General features: G+C 36.3%; 1 protein-coding gene across 1 annotated transcript; it reads right to left on the bottom strand.

Moving 5' to 3' along the window:
- Nucleotides 1–10689: 10689 nt before the first annotated feature.
- LOC112046529 (uncharacterized) lies at nucleotides 10690–18286 on the bottom strand. Its single transcript, XM_052887484.1, has 2 exons — nucleotides 16600–18286; nucleotides 10690–10731 (listed from the first exon to the last, which is right to left on the bottom strand). The coding sequence occupies exon 1, from the start codon at nucleotides 18230–18232 to the stop codon at nucleotides 17561–17563; it is 672 nt and encodes a 223-aa protein (XP_052743444.1). The 5' UTR covers nucleotides 18233–18286; the 3' UTR covers nucleotides 10690–10731; nucleotides 16600–17560.
- Nucleotides 18287–18862: the final 576 nt, after the last annotated feature.

The following is an 18862-nucleotide window of genomic DNA, read 5'->3' as shown; positions in this document are numbered from 1 at the left end:
ATATCATATACATGACTAGTTAAGAAATGTCATTACAAATCCAATATGGCGGCCTCCCCAAGATGGCAGTCTGGCTATTTCAAATCCACCCCCTTTGATATAGATATCAAATGAAAGGGATTGCTGTCAGGAATACGAAAAAAAATTGTAGTCACGTGACTTAAATCCAATATTTGTAATTTTTAGTGCGTCCTAAAAGTTTTATGAACTATTTAAAGTTATTTTTGTAGCTAATCTAGAGAGATACACCACACCACCTGATTTTAGATAATTAGGTGGTGTATATCTCTCTTGCGTTTTCCATTAGGTAATTACGGGTAATTTTATCATAACATTTTTTTTGTTTTTACTTCTGATTTTATTTTTTCTGATTACTCAAGGTCTAGATTATTCATATTCATTATAATATATTAGTTTTTACTATATTTAATTATAATTAACAAGACTGTATTCTGGGTACTGTATTCTGGAAGTATTTTGGGTATTAGTTTGATTTATTTTAGTTACTTTTTATAACAATAGCTTCATCACATTAGTTTAATATACCCTGCATATATTATCAACATTATTATATCAACGCTGGCAAACAATACTTTCCATACTTATTAATAGTTTTTATCCAAAATTATTTTCGAAAGACCTTCTAGGTAGACGACGCACGGAGTATAAATAAATACTTTTTTATTTTATTCTGCCTTAATTGTAAAGCTTAGACGCTACAATGTGATTCTTAGAAATTTTTGGGGACCTATTAAGAATTCTCGAGTCTTATTTTACAAAAAGCGGACATGGCTTGTAGACAAAGGAAATTCTTCGTAAATTAATGTGAACAAAAAAGACAGGGCACATATTATTTCGTCTGAGAACAATAGGGAGGCAACTAAAAATTCTTCTAATATAAGAGAATCAAACTTGTGAATTCCAAATTGCGACTCTGAAACCCGGTCTGGTCTATCTATAAAAAATAAAGAAAACAATGCAGGCAACAGGCGACATTTCTTTTTAAAAACTGATGGCGATTAAAAGCTGCCAACTCTGCAACTGACTTAACATTTTCAAGTACAATCTGGTGGTTTTTTTTTTTCTGCCTGAGTAGATGTCGATAGCTCCCTGCGGAACCACTACGGCGTTACCGGGGGAGTTGGGCGAGCGCAGAAGCATCGTCTGATGTGACCCGAAGGCTGAAAGAACGATAGAGGACGGAATGGCTCTCTAAGGGCGTCTCCTATGAGACTCGGACCTCGGCTTAGAGGGCCATTCTGGAGGAGGTAACCGTGACCTGAGAGAATCAGTCCGGACGCCCCCTAGATCGTGAGTTAGAAAATCCACGTCCGGGTGACGTTAGATATCGGAGACCTCGTCTTCGCCGGCGAAGACGCTGTGTAGCTTGTGATTGTGTTGCCTGGAAAGCATTGTCGTTAAAATGTAAATCTGGTGGGTAATTGCGTAACTTGATCGAATATTGATAAACTCGATACGTTCTAAAATTAATCGAATCCGTTTGACAACAAATTCATTCCATTATAGTTGTCAATCTGACAGTTTTCCTTGGAATTTGAGATTTGCTTGACATATATTTCATTGGCAGTGGGCGGACCATATCTGTCGCAGAACAGATGGCCGCTGGAGCAGACGTGTTCTGGAGTAGAGACCACGTACCAACAAGCGCAGTGTAGGACGCCCTCTAGTTAGATGAGCAAGGCAGGCTGGATGAGGAAGGCAGAGAATCGTATGTGGTGGCTCTTTCGAAAAGGTCTATGTCCAGCCGTGGACGGATAAAGGCTATTGATGATATTTCATTGAAGGGAGCTGTCAAACGGATCCGATCAAGTACCCAATTACCCACCAGATTGTACTTACAAGTTATAAATAAGAAGGTAGTGGGAAATGGCTGGATGAGAAAGGAGGAGGCCTATGTCTAGCAGTAGACGAATACAGGCTCTTGATGATATTGATGATATTTCATTAAATGGAGCTGTCAAACGGATCCCATCAAGTTACATATTTAGCAATTACCTACCAAATTGTACTTGCGGGTTATTATATATCAATATCAATATATATCAATTCCTGTCGGAAAAAGGACGTGATTTGTTTATGTCATTCACGAAAAGTATGAATTGGAATTGTTCCATTAAAACTCAATCACCGTTACATTAATATCAATGAATGTAGGTACTTTCAGTAGCAGTGGTCGTTATAAACTGACCCATTGCGTTCGCACATCCGCTTCTAATGGGAGATATGTAATATAACAACTTTGATGTGTTTCTCAAACCTAACTGTAAACGTGTCATTATGATGTTCAACCCACTGTGAAATAAAAAAATCAATACTTTACATGGATGTTTAAAGACAGGACAGATTGTATTTGTCGTATTTTACAATGAGCAAATTCAATATTAAAAAAATATAAATGTTATCATATTTTCCATTTGAAAATCTTTATAATCATCTCCTGTTAAGCACAGGTTTATGAGTTAGCTTACTATTATTTGCTGCTTTATTCATATCTAGGCATCAAGACTAATCAAGAGATTTGGACTCTGCTAGATGCTATTAAAGCTTGACCTCTAGAAGTGTTTTTGAAGGGTTATTCATCATACCTAATAGCACTGGGTTGAGCAGCGAGGATTATAAAAATACGCTTTTTACTTCTACAGTTGACTCCGTAGTTAACTACCGTACCTACTTATATGTTATTGTTTTTTTTTAATTGTATAGTAAGAGCTGACAAACTTCCAGCTTATACAGAAGCAAGAAGATCTCACTACCGCAGGCCTAGTACGGCAATACTTATTTACCGGTAAGTCAATGTCATTGACCGTCTACGTCACGTTACGCGCGTTTATGTCGCTTCCATCCGCTTTAGTTCTCCAACGTTATTGCCACAGATTATGTATAGGTGCAGATCCGGTCGCGAGATAGTGACCTACAAACCCCGTGCACCGTTCCAGCTAAACGACATCGTTCTTCATTATACCTAATTTCATTGGGTGCAATGAATATCGACGAATATGAAAATATTATGCTTTATAATTCGACGGTCTGGATCCTCGTAACCTACCATACGAAGTCACAATCCAGACTCAAGTTGACCTTAATTACTTATGGTATTAATGAGGAAGTGCTGACGAACTTCCAACTTCTTTATCACAAAAAAAAAGATCTGGATATTACAGGTTCTAGGCCAGTATTTACTGGTAAGTCAATGTCATTGACCGTCTACGTCACGTTACGCGCAGTTTATGTCGCTTCCATCCGCTTTAGTTCTCCAACGTTATAGCCACAGATTATGTATAGGTGCAGATCCGGTCGCACGAGATAGACCTACAAACCCCGTGCATCGTTCTTCATTATACCTAATTGCATTGGGTGCAATAAACATCGACGAATATGAAAATATTATGCTTTATACTTCGACGGTCTGGATCCTTGTAACCTACCTTACAAAGTCACAGTCCAGACTCTAGTTAACTTCCTTAAGTACTTATGGTATTATAGAGCAAGTGCTGACGAACTTTCAGCTTGTATAACACTAAGAAGATCTGGCTATTACAGGTTCCGGGCCAGTATTTACCGGTAAGTCAATGTCATTGACCGTTTACGTCACGTTACGCGCAGTTTATGTCGCTTCCATCCGCTTTAGTTCTCCAACGTTATAGCCACAGATTATGTATAGGAGCAGATCCGGTCGCGAGATAGTGACCTACAAGCCCCGTGCACCGTTCTTGATTATACCTAATTGCATTGAGTGCAATGAACATCGACGAATATGAAAATGTTATGCTTTATACTTCGACGGTCTGGATCCTTGTAACCTACCTTCAAAAGTCACAGTCCATACTAGTTGACTACCTTAATTACTTATCGTATTATAGAGCAAGTGCTGACGAACTTTCAGCTTGTATAACACTAAGAAGATCTGGATATTACAGGTTCTAGGCCAATATTTACCGGTAAGTCAATGTCATTGACCGCTTACGTCACGTTACGCGCAGTTTATGTCGCTTCCATCCGCTTTAGTTCTCCAACGTTATAGCCACAGATTATGTATAGGTCCAGATCCGGTCGCACGAGAGTGACCTACAAACCTCGTGCACCGTTCCAACTGACCGACAGTGCCATCGTTCCTCGTTATACCTAATTGCATTGGGTGCAATGAACAGCGACGCCTAAAGGTGAGCGTGCATATTGTCGCATCATATTTCATTATCTTATTTCTGCAGTAATTTAATTTTTTTCTTTTTTTTTGTAGGTATACTTAATTTGTTTAATTTTATAATTTATTAGTATAGATTATTATTTTCATTGTAATTATTTAACAATTTAATCAATAGGACACTTGACGTAAATGTAATTTGTAGTTTTTAGTGTAGGTAGTTTAATTTTTAAGTTTAATCGGACAACACACAACAATGCTGTATAAACCTTTAAAAGATGGCTTCGTTTAGCACTAGAACTTTTAAGATTATCTATGAAAAGATTATTATTAATGTTTCTTGTTGTCATTGTAGGTATATCAATAAATAATAAATAAATCATGAATGGGTTTTTGTACAACGCGTCCATGAGGACACCTACCGTTTTCCTCCTTTATCTTGCACACTACACCGCACATTACGCTACCTCTCACTCTCTGAATACAGAAAACTCTAGAAGGTTCGATTGCGTATAGGAATTAAGCCGTTGACATTTGATTTGTCTGTATGTCACTCTGTGTATGCCGTGTTATGAGACGTACATAACAAGTACAATTTTTGGACACAATGCGTGTTTTATAATAACGGCTGAACGTGGAGAGAGAGAGGTAATCCGATTACTGGTAGTTGCGTCGGCAAATCCGATCAATGCTGATTCTGTTGATGAGTTCTAAAAAATCTGTGTTTTGCGACGTGTCCGATACTTACGATGCGGAAATGTGGACGCCTACCTTTAGTCACGTTGGTATAACGTGATTATTATTGGTCCGTTCACGTTTTACGGGAACTCTTTGGTCTTATCTACAATCTAATAATATGAAGGGGTAAGATTGGATTATTTGTTTGTTGGTCAATGAATAAGCTCCGAAACTACCAGATCAATGTTTTTACATTCTTTCACCAATAGAAAGGCACATTATTAGCGAGTAACATATTAAAAGCATATATTTTCAAGTTTTATAATACATCTAGCGGACGCTTGGCGGTTTTATCCGCGTAGTTCCCGTTCCTATGGGAATACAGAGATAAAATACAGCTGTAATTTTTTCATGTGAGTACTTTTTGAGTTAAACCGTAACATACAAACAATAAATAAGATCTACTTATAATATTAATTAAGATAAATACATTTTAGACTGTCTTCTTAGCTCAAGGAAAGGTATCTAGTTTTTTTTTAGAATTTCCTTTAAAGAAAGACGACTTGATGAACTTAATATGTCTAAGCGGCTAATGATTGTGTTTGTCGCCGATATGTTGAACCTTATAGGTTATGCTTGCATAACTGTGCTAGCCAATGGAATAAAGATGTCAAGTTTAACAAATCAAAGCGAAGCTTGACTAGGTCCGCTAGTTACATTATATTTACACGGGACAGAGTAATGTCAGCCACTGACGATCAAGGCTTGACAGCCGATAAAACTGATCGTGTGTCGCAATGTACTTGACATCATACTGATCGCGACCAACACACGATCAGTTTTCGTCAAGCCATTAGCACTGCATACATGTGAGATTACTTGATCGTCAGTGGCTCACATAAGAGACACTCGGTAAAAATTGACATAGTGATGACGGTAATGTTTTGAGTTGTGAATGTGACCCACAAACCCCATACGGCGCGAGTGTCTGAGCCCACGTAGCCACTGTAATTGCATCGGGTGCAACGTACGATGGCTTGAGACGGTCACGTAGGCGTCTTTACTTATATTTTGGAAACTTGTTTCATTATTTTATAAGTCAAAATTTTACAGTTTAACAGCCAGTTTCTTCATGTAAAGCTAAAGTAACAGTAAAAGTAATAAGTAGTAAAGAAGACTTTATTTTTCAGTAAATATATATAGATTTAAGCTACTGTTACACGTGCTCATTTCAAGCATAGTTATAACCGAGTAAGGCATGTGTTTATTACGTCAATCATCATTAGCATAAACACTACAGTAGTCATAAATAAAATTAAAATTAATTAAAATAAAAACTAAGCTAAATTTGTCGTAATTACAGGGAAAACGGTATTATAATACCTAGCCAACGTACACTTTTGGTAAAAACTTGAGATTTTTCTTCACATTTATGGTACGTTCTTGAAAACGATATCTATAGACTTGAATTAACCCAGATACTAGACGGACGGTCTAGAATTTCTAGTGCCCGTTGTGAGAGTTGGCTTTGGATAATGGATATTATTAGATCCGAGAAACTCTAGTACATTTAAATACAAGATCTTGCGCCGTAAGGCACAAAGTAGGACACAAGTTATACCAAACAAAGTTCTCAATAAACGAACTTGGTTGTCTGTCTAGATTAAAAATTAAACACCTAAGACACGAAAATACAAGTTACCAGTATATCTTACCTACGTACGTAATATAGGAATCGGTAATTATTATACTTTGAATTAGAGTCGCTATTCGGAAAGAAATAATTGTAAAGACTTTATTAGCTTTATGATTCTCTCGTATTATAAATAGTCGTTAAGTTTATGCTCTTTACGGATATCCGTATATCAATCCCTAGGACGAAAAACTTGACTTTAATATGCTTATGTTTCCCTAAAATGATGTTACCTCTTAAATGCAATTTATCAAAGTACCTACTTATAAAAATAATTGTGAATTTCTAAATTGTGTCCATCAACATGAGGCGTACGTACGTTTTAAGCCTAGTGAAGTAAACCTGTAACTACACTGGCGATCTATCATCATTAACAACCCATATTTGGCTCACTGTTGAGCACGAATCTCCTCTCAGAATGAGAGGGGTAAGACCTTAGTCCACCTAGCTGGCCCAATGCGGATTCTTCTTACTAGGACTTCACACACGTAGAGAATTTAAAAATTGTCAGGTATGCAGGTTTCCCCACGATGATTTTCCTTCAAATTTAACTTGCGTACATATAAATTAATTCGTGGTACAAACTGGTGAGTCACCGTGGCGCCCCTGTTAACATTATTTATTGAGCGGGCGGTAGGTTCAGGTACAAATTACCCCTGATCAATACATTTTCATCAAAGTCCGTGAAAGTGCGTGACATTTGTTTGATGTTGACTAAGCTATGTAATTTACATACGTGCGTACAACATTGTAGCCAATGATACTAAATACTATTAGATGGGTTACTAGCGCATGAAAAATGAGACGCTCAAAAGAGGAAATTTATACACAACTCATTGTGGTCAACAACAGTTATTTGAGCAAATAATACCTAAATATCGTCTACAATGTCGAGTTGTGTGTTCAGGAAATGTAAAAACTATATATACATCCTACTTCCTACTTCCTACTAATATTATAAACGCGAAAGTTTGTATGGATGTTTGGATGTATGTTTGGATGTTTGTTACTCTATAGCGCCGCTACTACTGAAGCGATTTAGCTGAAATTTGGAATGGAAATTGATTTTACTCTGGATTAACACATAGGCTACTTTTTATCCCGAAAAAAACCATGGTTTCCCAAGATTTGAGAAAACTGATGATTTTGATGATATGAATGTTTGTTACTCTTTCACGCCTCAACTTCCGAACCGAATTAGCTGAAATTTGGTATTAAGATATATTATAGCCTGGATTAACACATATATTACTTTTAATCCCGGAAAAATCCATGGTTCCCGAGGGATTTGTGAAAAACTAATTTCCACGCGGACGAAGTCGCGGGCATCCGCTAGTAAATATATTGGATTGAAAGACAAAATTGTGCATGTGTGCGCTTAGTGTCGTAGCCTATATTATTCGAATCAATTTTTGCGGTGATTTTGTAGGGGACGTAACCGATCTATAGTATAAAATTATCATTGATTGAAGCAATGTGTCGAAGGTAGAAGCTCAGTTAAAAGTAACTGAGCTTCTTTTGATATTCTATGTAACAAATGTCATCCGGTGCTTACTGGTGGATATCACACAGTGGGTAGGTAAATGACATTTTGTAAATTGATTTGATGTTTATTTTAATAGGTTGTTAATTAAGGCCAAAACAGTGAATAGGTCCTGCAAGTGAATTTTAAACCAGTTATTAACCGATTAAGCTATAAATTATTAAGGTTAATGTATATTCTGCTGTAAACACATTCGCAGGGTCCCTTAGCATAATTGAGGCCTTATCCGACTAACCCAGCCTGAATAATTAACACCAGGATTAACATTAAGTAGATGGTAAATACCTAAAATCCCGTACAACATTTCATTAGTCTATAATTAACTTAGTTAAGCCTTGAGCCTTGACCTAATTAAAGTACATGTAGGTGCCTTCATTAAATAAGTAAGTTTGTAAAATGGTGGTAAACAAAAAAATAAACCTTGGCTGAGTTTGTTGTGGGCTCTTCTCGGACCAAGGCGCGTTTGGAACCCTCGTCACTTTAATTTTAAGTTTTCGTCTATTATTGCCACCATTAGATTAAATTAAATTTTGACACATACCTGACCTTTCATAAGTGCTTGTAAACTAAGCCTAATTGAAATAAAAGAATTTTGAATTTTGTTTTTTTTTTTTTTGAACCAACCAATCCAGTTCAACTAATGCTAATATTGGTAAAAGTTAATCAAGATAATTTTGAGTTTAATTAGTTTACATTAAAAATATATGGAAATACCTAATCTGTAAAAATATTGAGCCTGAAGGATTATTTATTCAAAATCAGTTATTATATACTATTGATAGATTAGGTTCTTATACGTATACCTAGTTGTAATCAGCTACCTAAATATTTTCTGATACCTTAATGTTTTGACTATAATGAACGAGATCCATTTCAAATAATATTGTCTGTGTACTATAAAAAATACAGAAGCTAGATTTTTACTTGAAGATTTTCGGAAAACCTCAGAAATATCAAATTTTTGGGGCAAAATGGAAAATAAAAAAAAAACTTCTTTAAACTGCACCGTATGATACATCCAATAAACAAGCTTGGTAAGAGGATCATAAATATATTTTTTTTGTAATTTTGAAATAAATAGTCAATCGTCCATTATAGTAGTAAGATAAGTATCAGCTACCTAAATATTTTCTGATACCTTAATGTCTTGACTATAATGGACGAGATCCATTACAAATAATATTGTCCTAAAATATTAAATCATATTTTTATTAAATCTAATAAGGGTAGGTTTAATAATAAAAAGAAAATTATTATAATCATTCGTTCGTTATCAACTCATATTCGGCTCACTGCTGAGCTCGAGTCTCCTCTTAGAATGAAAGGGGTTAGGCCAATAGTCCACCACACTGGCAGACTTACACAGAGAATTATGAAAATTATCAGGTAAGCAGGTTTTCTCACGATGTTTTCCTTCACAGTTTGCGACACGTGATATTAAATTTTTTAAAATGCACACAACTGAAAAGTTGGAGGTGCATACACATCCTCCGGAATCGGAGGATAAGGTCATATCCACTGGGCTATCACGGCTGATAATGTATAATTATAATCATTATCCTAACATATTCGGCGTCATTGTTGCAAAAAAAAAAAAATTGTTTCACAATAATTGCAAAAGAAAATAATTTATGTAAGGTAGGTTAGGTATTTACGTAGGTACATACAAATGTGCGTCATAATCGTCAAAATGGCCTTCACTGTGTTTCACGATATAGACGAAAAGCATCGAACGAAAAGTAGGAAAATAGAATGATTTATGAAATAACGAACGATGTTCCCTCTTCCCATATATTCAGTAATAAATAACATTTCTCTCATAATCTTTTAACAAGTAACTGTTTGTTAAAAAAATAACGTAAAAAAACTCGGACTAGGTAATAAAAGTAATTATTCACTGTCAACTTTTGAAGTTGTTTTTTAACCACAAGTCCAGAAACTATTGCAGTCTGGGACGGATATGACGTCGCTCGATCTCGTGTTGGCTCGTGCCGACGCTAGATTGCGCGACTTGTTTCGTAAAGAGTAGGGTGTTAGAGAGGGGTAGCGATCACTTGGCGGGAACGACTTGCGATATAATGCGCTCGTCGTGCAGTCGGCTCCAGCAGTATGCTCGTGTCGTGACGTTCGAGCCGTCCACGTTCCTTGTTGTATAATTATTTATGGGTTACTTGGGATAGGCGAGGAGACTGACTTGAGTGGGAAAGGGGAGTTAACTGTCTAGGGCGCCCTTAACCCTACACACAACGTTTACAAGTGCGTGACTTCACTCAAGTCATTCTCTGCCATTTGATGGTCTTATTTTGGTTATAGTTTGATTAGTTAATGGTTTTCTTATTTTTGTAATCCACTTATGAGTCTGCTAAAACTATATTATAAGACAGTTATTTATATTTAATTAATTATGTTTGTGTTTTGTTACATATATGGAAGGAGCTTATCTTACAATGCACGGCTCTTGCGCTTGCCAATATGAAGTATAGCCGGTGGCGTTCATTTCATAGACTCAAAAATGCCTTGCCTACCCCCTGAAGCATAATTAATACAACCAAATTACGATGGGTGTCGCGTAAGTAGTATTTTAAGTAGATTATAAAATAAAATAGTGCTTACCTTTTAACATCGCGTCGGCCGGGTAGAATCCTAATCAGCAAGCTAAAACAAACACATAAACCAATTTAGCACAGTAATACAACAACACAGCGTTATCAACTAAAATATTGTCTGTTCTCGCCGGGTTACTAGTTTAAATGATAAGTTTGTTTACGATTATTCAGTGCAGGGGTAGTCAACCGGTGGATCGCGATTACAGTTGCCCTATAGTAAACGAGTAGTAAGTACAGTATTGTATAGTCGGATGCAAACTTTAAGACGTCTAAAAAATTATTATAAAAGTGATACGAATATAGCTACTCCACTGATCACACACATGCCCAATGTTGTGTTTACTTAAACGAGTATTATGTACTTGTATACTTATGTATATACTTGCGGACCCGGTCAAGCTTCGCTTTGATTCGCTTGTTTCCTATCCTACCCTACCCTACCCATACCCCACACCTACCCTACCCTTACCCTACCCCTGCCCTACCCTGCCCTACCCCAACCCTAACCGTACCCTACCAATACAATACTAAACTAATCAATTTATTTTGCTAAACACGTCTTGCTGTATCAATCAATAAAATAAAATCCAAAATAATTTTACTCTATCAGACGCTAGGCTAACCTATAAGGCTATTTTGGTAAATATTCCCAAATAGATATTACTCCAAACCACTTTTATTTATAATAATAAATAATGGTAAAATAAATATACAAATATTACTTGCGTAAACGCAACGACGAGGCGTCTGAATTATACGTCAGGCTGATTTGAAATAAAATTTGATGTAATTCGCGTATCGGGAAATGAAATAAATTACTTATTCAGTTACCTTGCTAATATAAATATTAGCTTACTTGTTTGTTTGTGTTTGCAGAACTCAAGCAACTTAGGATAAGTAGACATTATTATAATTCTTGTCTATTTTTACAAGAAAAACTAGCGAATCTACGACAACATATCGATTTTCAGGTTACTTATTTCATACCGTTCAATGAAGCAAATCCTCTGTACAATTTATGTATAAGTTAGCTTCATCCAAGGTTAGTCGCGAAACCGCGAAACTTCCATGAAGATTAATCCACAAGATCTAGTGATCCTCTTGATGGCTTTCTTGGGATTAATTGTATAAGTTTGTATGCCATAATAGGCTATTAAAGGGATGGACATAGCTATCATATGAGGTCGAGGATTTGATCACCCGGTTTGGTGATCGCGAGTCAAACTGCGCGGCGACGCGTGCCAGCTCATGCCTAAGAGCCCCGTATGGATTCAAAACTAGGTGGGCACACTCCGACGTTATATTACGTAAGTTTTAGCCGTGTTCTATAAAAAATAAATATGAAGAATTTGAACTATCGTGAATGATAATTTTAATTCTAAAATTGTTCTACTTGGTCTTAGCACTCCACCAAGTTGCGGGGAGAGGATTTTTGATCATTGTGCTACAAAAAATATTCTGACTGGGTCAAACCAGGCGCAGTCGGATTTAATTATAGTTTATCAAAAATGCTTAATAAATTGGTTATGTACCTATATTTTTTGATGAAATTTGAATAATGATGTTATCTATTGTTACCTTCACAGCACAGATTGTTCAGAGTTTACTTTACTAAATAAAATAGGTATGTTTTTATACGTATTGTTTAATATACACAACGTGGCTCGCAAGTCACGTTGTTGGTCTGGTTTTAAATCAGCATTTACTGAATATGCAAAAAATTATGAAAATGAAAAATATAATATAATATTTACTAGTGAACGCCTGCGACTTCGTCCGCCCATAATCATCTTTAATCCTTACAGTAGTATCGCTGTAAAAATGGAGTAACTTCTCCCGTTTTCCCTACATTTCCCTTCACTGCTCTGCTGCTATTGATCGCAGCGTGATGAAGAATAATTGTACCAAGGTTTGTTAAAACCCGTCGAGTAGTTTTTGTTTCTATATCGAACCTACAGACAGACAGACAGACAAAAATTTTACTGATTGCATCATTTTTGCCATCAGTATCAATCACTAATCACTTGATAGTTATTTTGGAAATTTAGTTCATGCACAGAATTGACCTCTCTACATGTTTATTATAAGTATAGAATAGAAGATTTAAATAAAATAATTATTATTTATATGATAATAAATTATTTGTTATTTTACAAATTGTAAATTATTTTTTTTAGTGAGCTGTTTAACTCACTTAAGGAATATATACTTAGGACTAGCGGACGCCCGCGACTTCGCCCGCCCTTAAACCTGCTTAATCCGGCCCTATCACAAAATATATTCTTAGCGAACACCTACTAACCATTACCTACTTCCCTGTCAAATTTCATCTTTGTACCTGCGTCAAGCGGTTTTCGAGATTTCGTGAAGACTCCCCATTAGGTGGACCGAGGACGAGGACATCCCTCTTAACTTTAGTTTTAAGTTTTCTACTATTATTACCACCATTAGATTAAATTAAATTATGACATAATCTTGACCTTTCAAAAGTGCTTGTAAACTAAGCCTAATTGAAATAAATGAATTTTTTGACAATGACGGGTTGCAGGGAGCCGCTGGTGGCTCGAGACCGTTGTGTTTGGAAGTCCATGCAAGAGACCTATGTCCAGCAGTGGACTTCCATCGGCTGTTAATGATGATGATGATGATGAATGAAAATTCATTTAACTATGAGTGCCAGTCAACTCACTTCAGCTTCTTATAACTATTTTTCCTACCCAACAATCTATACTAATATATAAAGCTGAAGAATTTGTTTGTTTGTTTGATTGAACGCGCTAATCTCAGGAACAACTGGTCCGATTTGAAAAATTGATTCAGTGTTAGATAGCCCATTTATCGAGGACGGCTGTATATATTATCCCCATTTTCCTACGGGAACGGAAACCAAGGGTAAAACCGCGGTGTCAGCTAGTGTGCATATAAAATTTCATGACGATTGATTGAGTATTTAAAACGTCACAAACAAACTCTTTCGTGTTATTGTGTTTATCAATAGCAAAGAATTTAAACAACGTCTAACGTAAAACACCGTTTTGTAGTAAAATAAAAAACAACCGTGATAGCCCAGTGGATATTATGACCTCTGATTCCGGAGTGTGTGGGTTCGAATTCGGTCCGGGGCATGCACTTCCAACTTTTCAGTTGTGTGCATTTTAAGAAATTAAATATCACGTGTATCAATCGGTGAAGGAAAACATCGTGAGGAAACCTGCATACCAGAGAATTATCTTAATTCTCTGCGTGTGTGAAGTCTGCCAATTCGCATTGGGCCAGCGTAGTGGACTATTGGCCTTATTCCTCTCATTCTGAGAGGAGACTCGAGCTCAGCAGTGAGCCGAATATGGGTTGATGACGACGAAAAAACAACTCGCAAGTAAAGCACAACAAAAAGCACAACTTTGTATGATTTACGATTTATTTTTGTATTTTTGTATGAAATTGAAATACATAGACGCAAAATTTGTAAGACACTTACTGGTTTTGATGTGAAAATGGTAACATATCACATTTTGAATAAAAATTAAAGGAATTTGGGGAAAATTAATACATTTTCCTTTATCCGTGAATACGAAGGGGTGTTAATTTTGACAAGTAGACATCTTTGACATTTCTTTTCATCATAATTATATTTTTCATAAATGCTTACCGCTTCATAGAAGTACGTTTGCTCTTTACGCCTTACTCAACGTAAGGCCCTAAGGCCTTTTTAAGGCAAAGTGCATCGAACCATAGACAATTTGCGGACCATAGACTTGTTAATACATATTTAGTATGTAGTTTATGTAGTATGTAGTATACGTAGTATGTAGTACTTGTTTTTGTAGTTAGATATCTCGGGTTCGATATCGGGTAAATTTTTTCGGTTTTTATTAACACATTAATGAACCATTAATTATTATCATTCACAATTAAATGCGGGAATGCTGTCTGAGAATACCCCTAGGAGTGTAGTAGCAGGATTCATAAGCCGTTTTATGTGCCCCGAAATGGGGGCCTTTGACGCATCGCTACGCCACGATAAGTACGCTTGTGTGCGTGTCGGCGAAGGTAATTAGCTTAACTTTTACGCATACATAGTCATAGAAGTAGCTTACGTTTGTAGTGAAAAAATTTTAGGTGTTCCGGATCTATAGGTTTTAGTCTAAGGTTTTAATTTAATTTAATTTTATAGATTTAGTAACTAATATAAAATATCACGTGTCTCAAACGGTGTAGGAAAAAATTGTGAAGAAACTTGCATACCAGAGAGTTTTCTAATTAACTAGTTGTGTGCAGTCTGCCAATCCGCATTAGGCCAGCGTGATGTACCATTGACCTAATCCCTCTTATTCTGAGACGAGACTCGTGCTCAACAGTGAGCTGAATATGGGTTGCTAATGATGACTAGGAATAGCACTCGTCTTGTATTTAGGTATTAGATTATTTTATATAGCCAGCGATTTTATTTTATTTACATAAACAAAGCAAACACAAATAAAGTAGGTCGTGTAAAGGAGTCAAATGTCTATTTCCGTTGATAATATTTATTATTGTTTACGATTAAACAACTGATGCTTTGCATTAATATGATAGGTGTTGATATGATCATATTACATTTATTTACGACTTCGTCCGCGTGGAATTTAGGTATTCACAAATCCCTCGGGAACCATGTATTTTTCCGGGATAAAAAGTAGACTATGTGTTAATCCAGGCTATAATACATCTCAATACCAAATTTCAGATAATTCAGTTCAGTAGTCGAGGCGTGAAAGCGTAACAAACATTCGTATCATCAAAATCATCAGTTTTCGCAAATCTCGGGAAACCATGGGTTTTTTCGGGATAAAAAGTAGCCTATGTCCATCCAGAGTAAAATCTATTTCCATTTCAAATTTCAGCCAAATCGCTTCAGGAGAGACAAACATAATACCTAATTTAATTTCTCATACCTAGTTACCATTTTTAAAATACTGAGAATTCTTTAGTTTACATAGGTTTACGTAGGTATTCCATGTTTCTTTCTTTTCTCGTTATAACAATACACAAAGGCTTCTGTTCGGGGCAACGAGCACGAGATGTAACATACTAACCTCTTTTTGTTGGTCTTTCAGAGTCTTATTAGAGCCGTCGGTATTAATAAACGTTCTGTTTATATCTTACTTCTATGACAACAGTTTATTTATATTTAACTGCGTCTTTGCCTATGTGGTATCATCATCATTATCCCATATACGGCTTAATGCTGAGCTCGAGTCTCCTCAGAATGAGAGCGGTTAGGCCAATAGTCCACCACGCTGGCCCAATGCGGATTGGCTGACTTCACACGCGCAGAGAATTAAGAAAATCATCTGGTATGCAGGTTTCCTTACGATATTTCCTTCACCCAATATCCCACGAGTCGTTTAAACAAGTCTGCTCAGTCCGCCTACAACTGTCCACCTGATATTAAGTGGTAACCTACGCCTATAACAGAGCAACATTCTGCATGGCATATAACGAATTGATCCAACCACGTGTCCGTCAACTTAAGGCGTTAAGTCTCATGGGTCAGTTATTTCTTGAATATACTCCTTTTATGGTCTATCATTTGGAAACCAAGATATTGTTCTGGCAAGGCCTTGGGATACACTTCCCCCTGCAAATTAGTTTTATGATTGTAAAATCTGTGACAAAAATAATATTAGGTCTCTGTCCAAATATCGATAAAAAAGGCCGCTGAATCAAATGTATGTTACTCTGTGGATAGCTTTTAAATAATTCTCTGATTAAACTGCTTTATTTCTCGGCTCAACAGTAACGTTATATTTAACTCTATTGACAGGAACTACTAAAACACGGCAATGCAGAGATAAATAACATTTTTTTATGAAAACAAATATATTCTATATGTGTAAATAAATGTAAAGTTGTAATATCAAAAATTGCTACTTACAAATTTATCAGTAAAATGTGTCCAAATATAATTTCACATAATATCACAAACTGCGTAGATTGATATTATATTCCTAAGCTTAGAATATAACTAATCTATTTCACACAAAATTTATAACAATTAAAGCTGCATGGTAGTCCATTTTGTACCTAAGTGTAGGAAATTATATTAGATTACGATCACAGAAATATAAAATTTGGGCAACACACGCCATTAGCGAGGTGCCCTGACGTGACTATGGACGTGGTTTCCCATAAAATATGTCATAGGATTTTCACCCTCAAAAACCCTTATACGCATGCGTACACGTTTAAGGTTATACTGCGTCCCTCTCCTCCCCTAAATAATAAATCGTAGCGTAAACGTAGGGTGACTTGCGCAGTGGTATAGATGGACATAAGGGTGGTTTTTCTAAACAATCTTGACTACTTTGCGCCACTAAATGATAATAATTTTATTACAATTAATAAAAGAGGTGCACTAAACGTACAAAATAAATAAATAGTTAAATTATTTACGTGTTCAGTCATAGATTAATTATTACTGCCCGTTTATTTGTTTAACTACTTATTTTATTTTTCGATAGTTAACTGGTATTTCAATATAAGTACTTCGCTGGATGCAGGCGGCTCAGGATCGTGATGTTTGGAAGTCAAAAGGCCTATGTCCTGCAGTGGACGTCCATGACGATGATGATGAAGTACTTATAAACACAGCTCAGTGCAAAAAACTGGTTACTTCAATTTATTTAAAGTGGTATATATAATACCAGTGTAAATTAGTGATCCTAGATGGCGCTACTAAAAGTTTTTTTTACACTTTTTTATCCAAAGGACTTCTGTACCAACGCAAAAAATTTGGAGTTAATTCTTCTACGGCAAAAAGCATTAACAATTTTGATCACCTGTATCTTTTATGAATACATTAGGTATATCGCAATGTATAATGTGGTGCCATCTACCTACAAAGCAACACATTTATTATCCCCCGGAGGTTCTGACGGCTTGTAATGCGGTGGGTCTGGTTGTGGACCAACTCTACTTCGCAAAGCCCTGGTCAGATGCCAGCACCTTCCATGAGTCGGCTTTTGACGTAACGCGGAGTCCTGAAGACGCCAACCATGCTCGAAAGTTGTGCACTCAGCAAAGTAATACTTCTTCTCCGGTAAAATTTTATTCCGTTTGGCCAAATATTGTAGTCTACCAAATTCTGGTTTAGGCTTGTATATAATGCTGTTCAATTCTGGATCAACGGGGCGCATAATTGGATCATTAGCTGTATGATTCAAGAGTCTAGGATCCTCTTTTGGATCGCCGAGTCCAACGTCAATTATAGAATGTCCCTTCTGGAGGTCTTTGATACCTGGTATGTATGTTCCGTCACGTATTGGGGTTTTGCGTCTATTATTCTTAGCCACAATATGATCTCTTGTGATGGTCTGCAAACCGTTGATCATGCTGTGGGCGATGACGTCAGTCTCAAAATAGTTTGTCGGCTCCCGAGTGAGAGTTGCGGCTTGCTGTATACGTTCCCAATTCTTGTGAATCCAATTAAGTCGTAACCGGTTCTCTTTTTCATAGTTTTCGATCAAAAATATGATGATCGCCGGATTTGTTATGTCAATCAGAGGCATTTTTTACCGTTTGTAAAATAATATCTAAAAAATATAATAAATATGATTCAAAAAACTTACTCCTTGTCTATAAATAGACCAATCTGTCGAGATCGACACTTTAAAACTATAAAATTATAAATGTCACTTCACTCGTCCGCGCCAACTGGCCAATTACAAAATATCTTCGAGATAAAAATATCATGCCGCTGTGCGAACTGGTCAATCTTGTTTTCCACTGGGCTTTCTAATTTTTGTTTATTTTTCGAGGAAATTTTTAGTTTGTGATTTTCAATTTAATACATAAGTATTGAAAGAAATCGTAGATCCTCCTTGCGTCCTATTTCTCAGTACTGAGGTCGTGACCCCTATCTCTGTACCGGTTCTCAAAAATACTCAAAAAAGTTTTGGCTTACGCAAAAAAGCTTTGTCGTTTGCCAGTTTAGTGAGATGTGGTACCTTCCAACACCGCGTAGTTTTAAGTTAGAGGTTGATTAGAAATATAAAATTCTTCTTAGATACATAGATAACAGGTGTATATAGGTGTCAAAGTTCGAGGTGTATATATGTATATAAGTGTCAAAGCGAGGATTTTTATGGTCAGGGCGTTGATGGAGTGTTTCCCTGTCTAGAATAATTTATCAGGCAATA

This window comes from Bicyclus anynana, chromosome 19 (assembly GCF_947172395.1).
Source record: "Bicyclus anynana chromosome 19, ilBicAnyn1.1, whole genome shotgun sequence".
In the NCBI taxonomy this organism is placed as follows: Eukaryota; Metazoa; Arthropoda; class Insecta; order Lepidoptera; family Nymphalidae; genus Bicyclus; species Bicyclus anynana.
Note: the sequence above shows the minus strand (reverse complement) of the source record. Positions and strands in the feature narration are given on the sequence as shown.

Bases quoted from the DNA above. Each gene is read 5' to 3' on its own strand.
- LOC112046529 (XM_052887484.1), bottom strand. From the start codon at position 18,232: ATGCCTCTGATTGACATAACAAATCCGGCGATCATCATATTTTTGATC.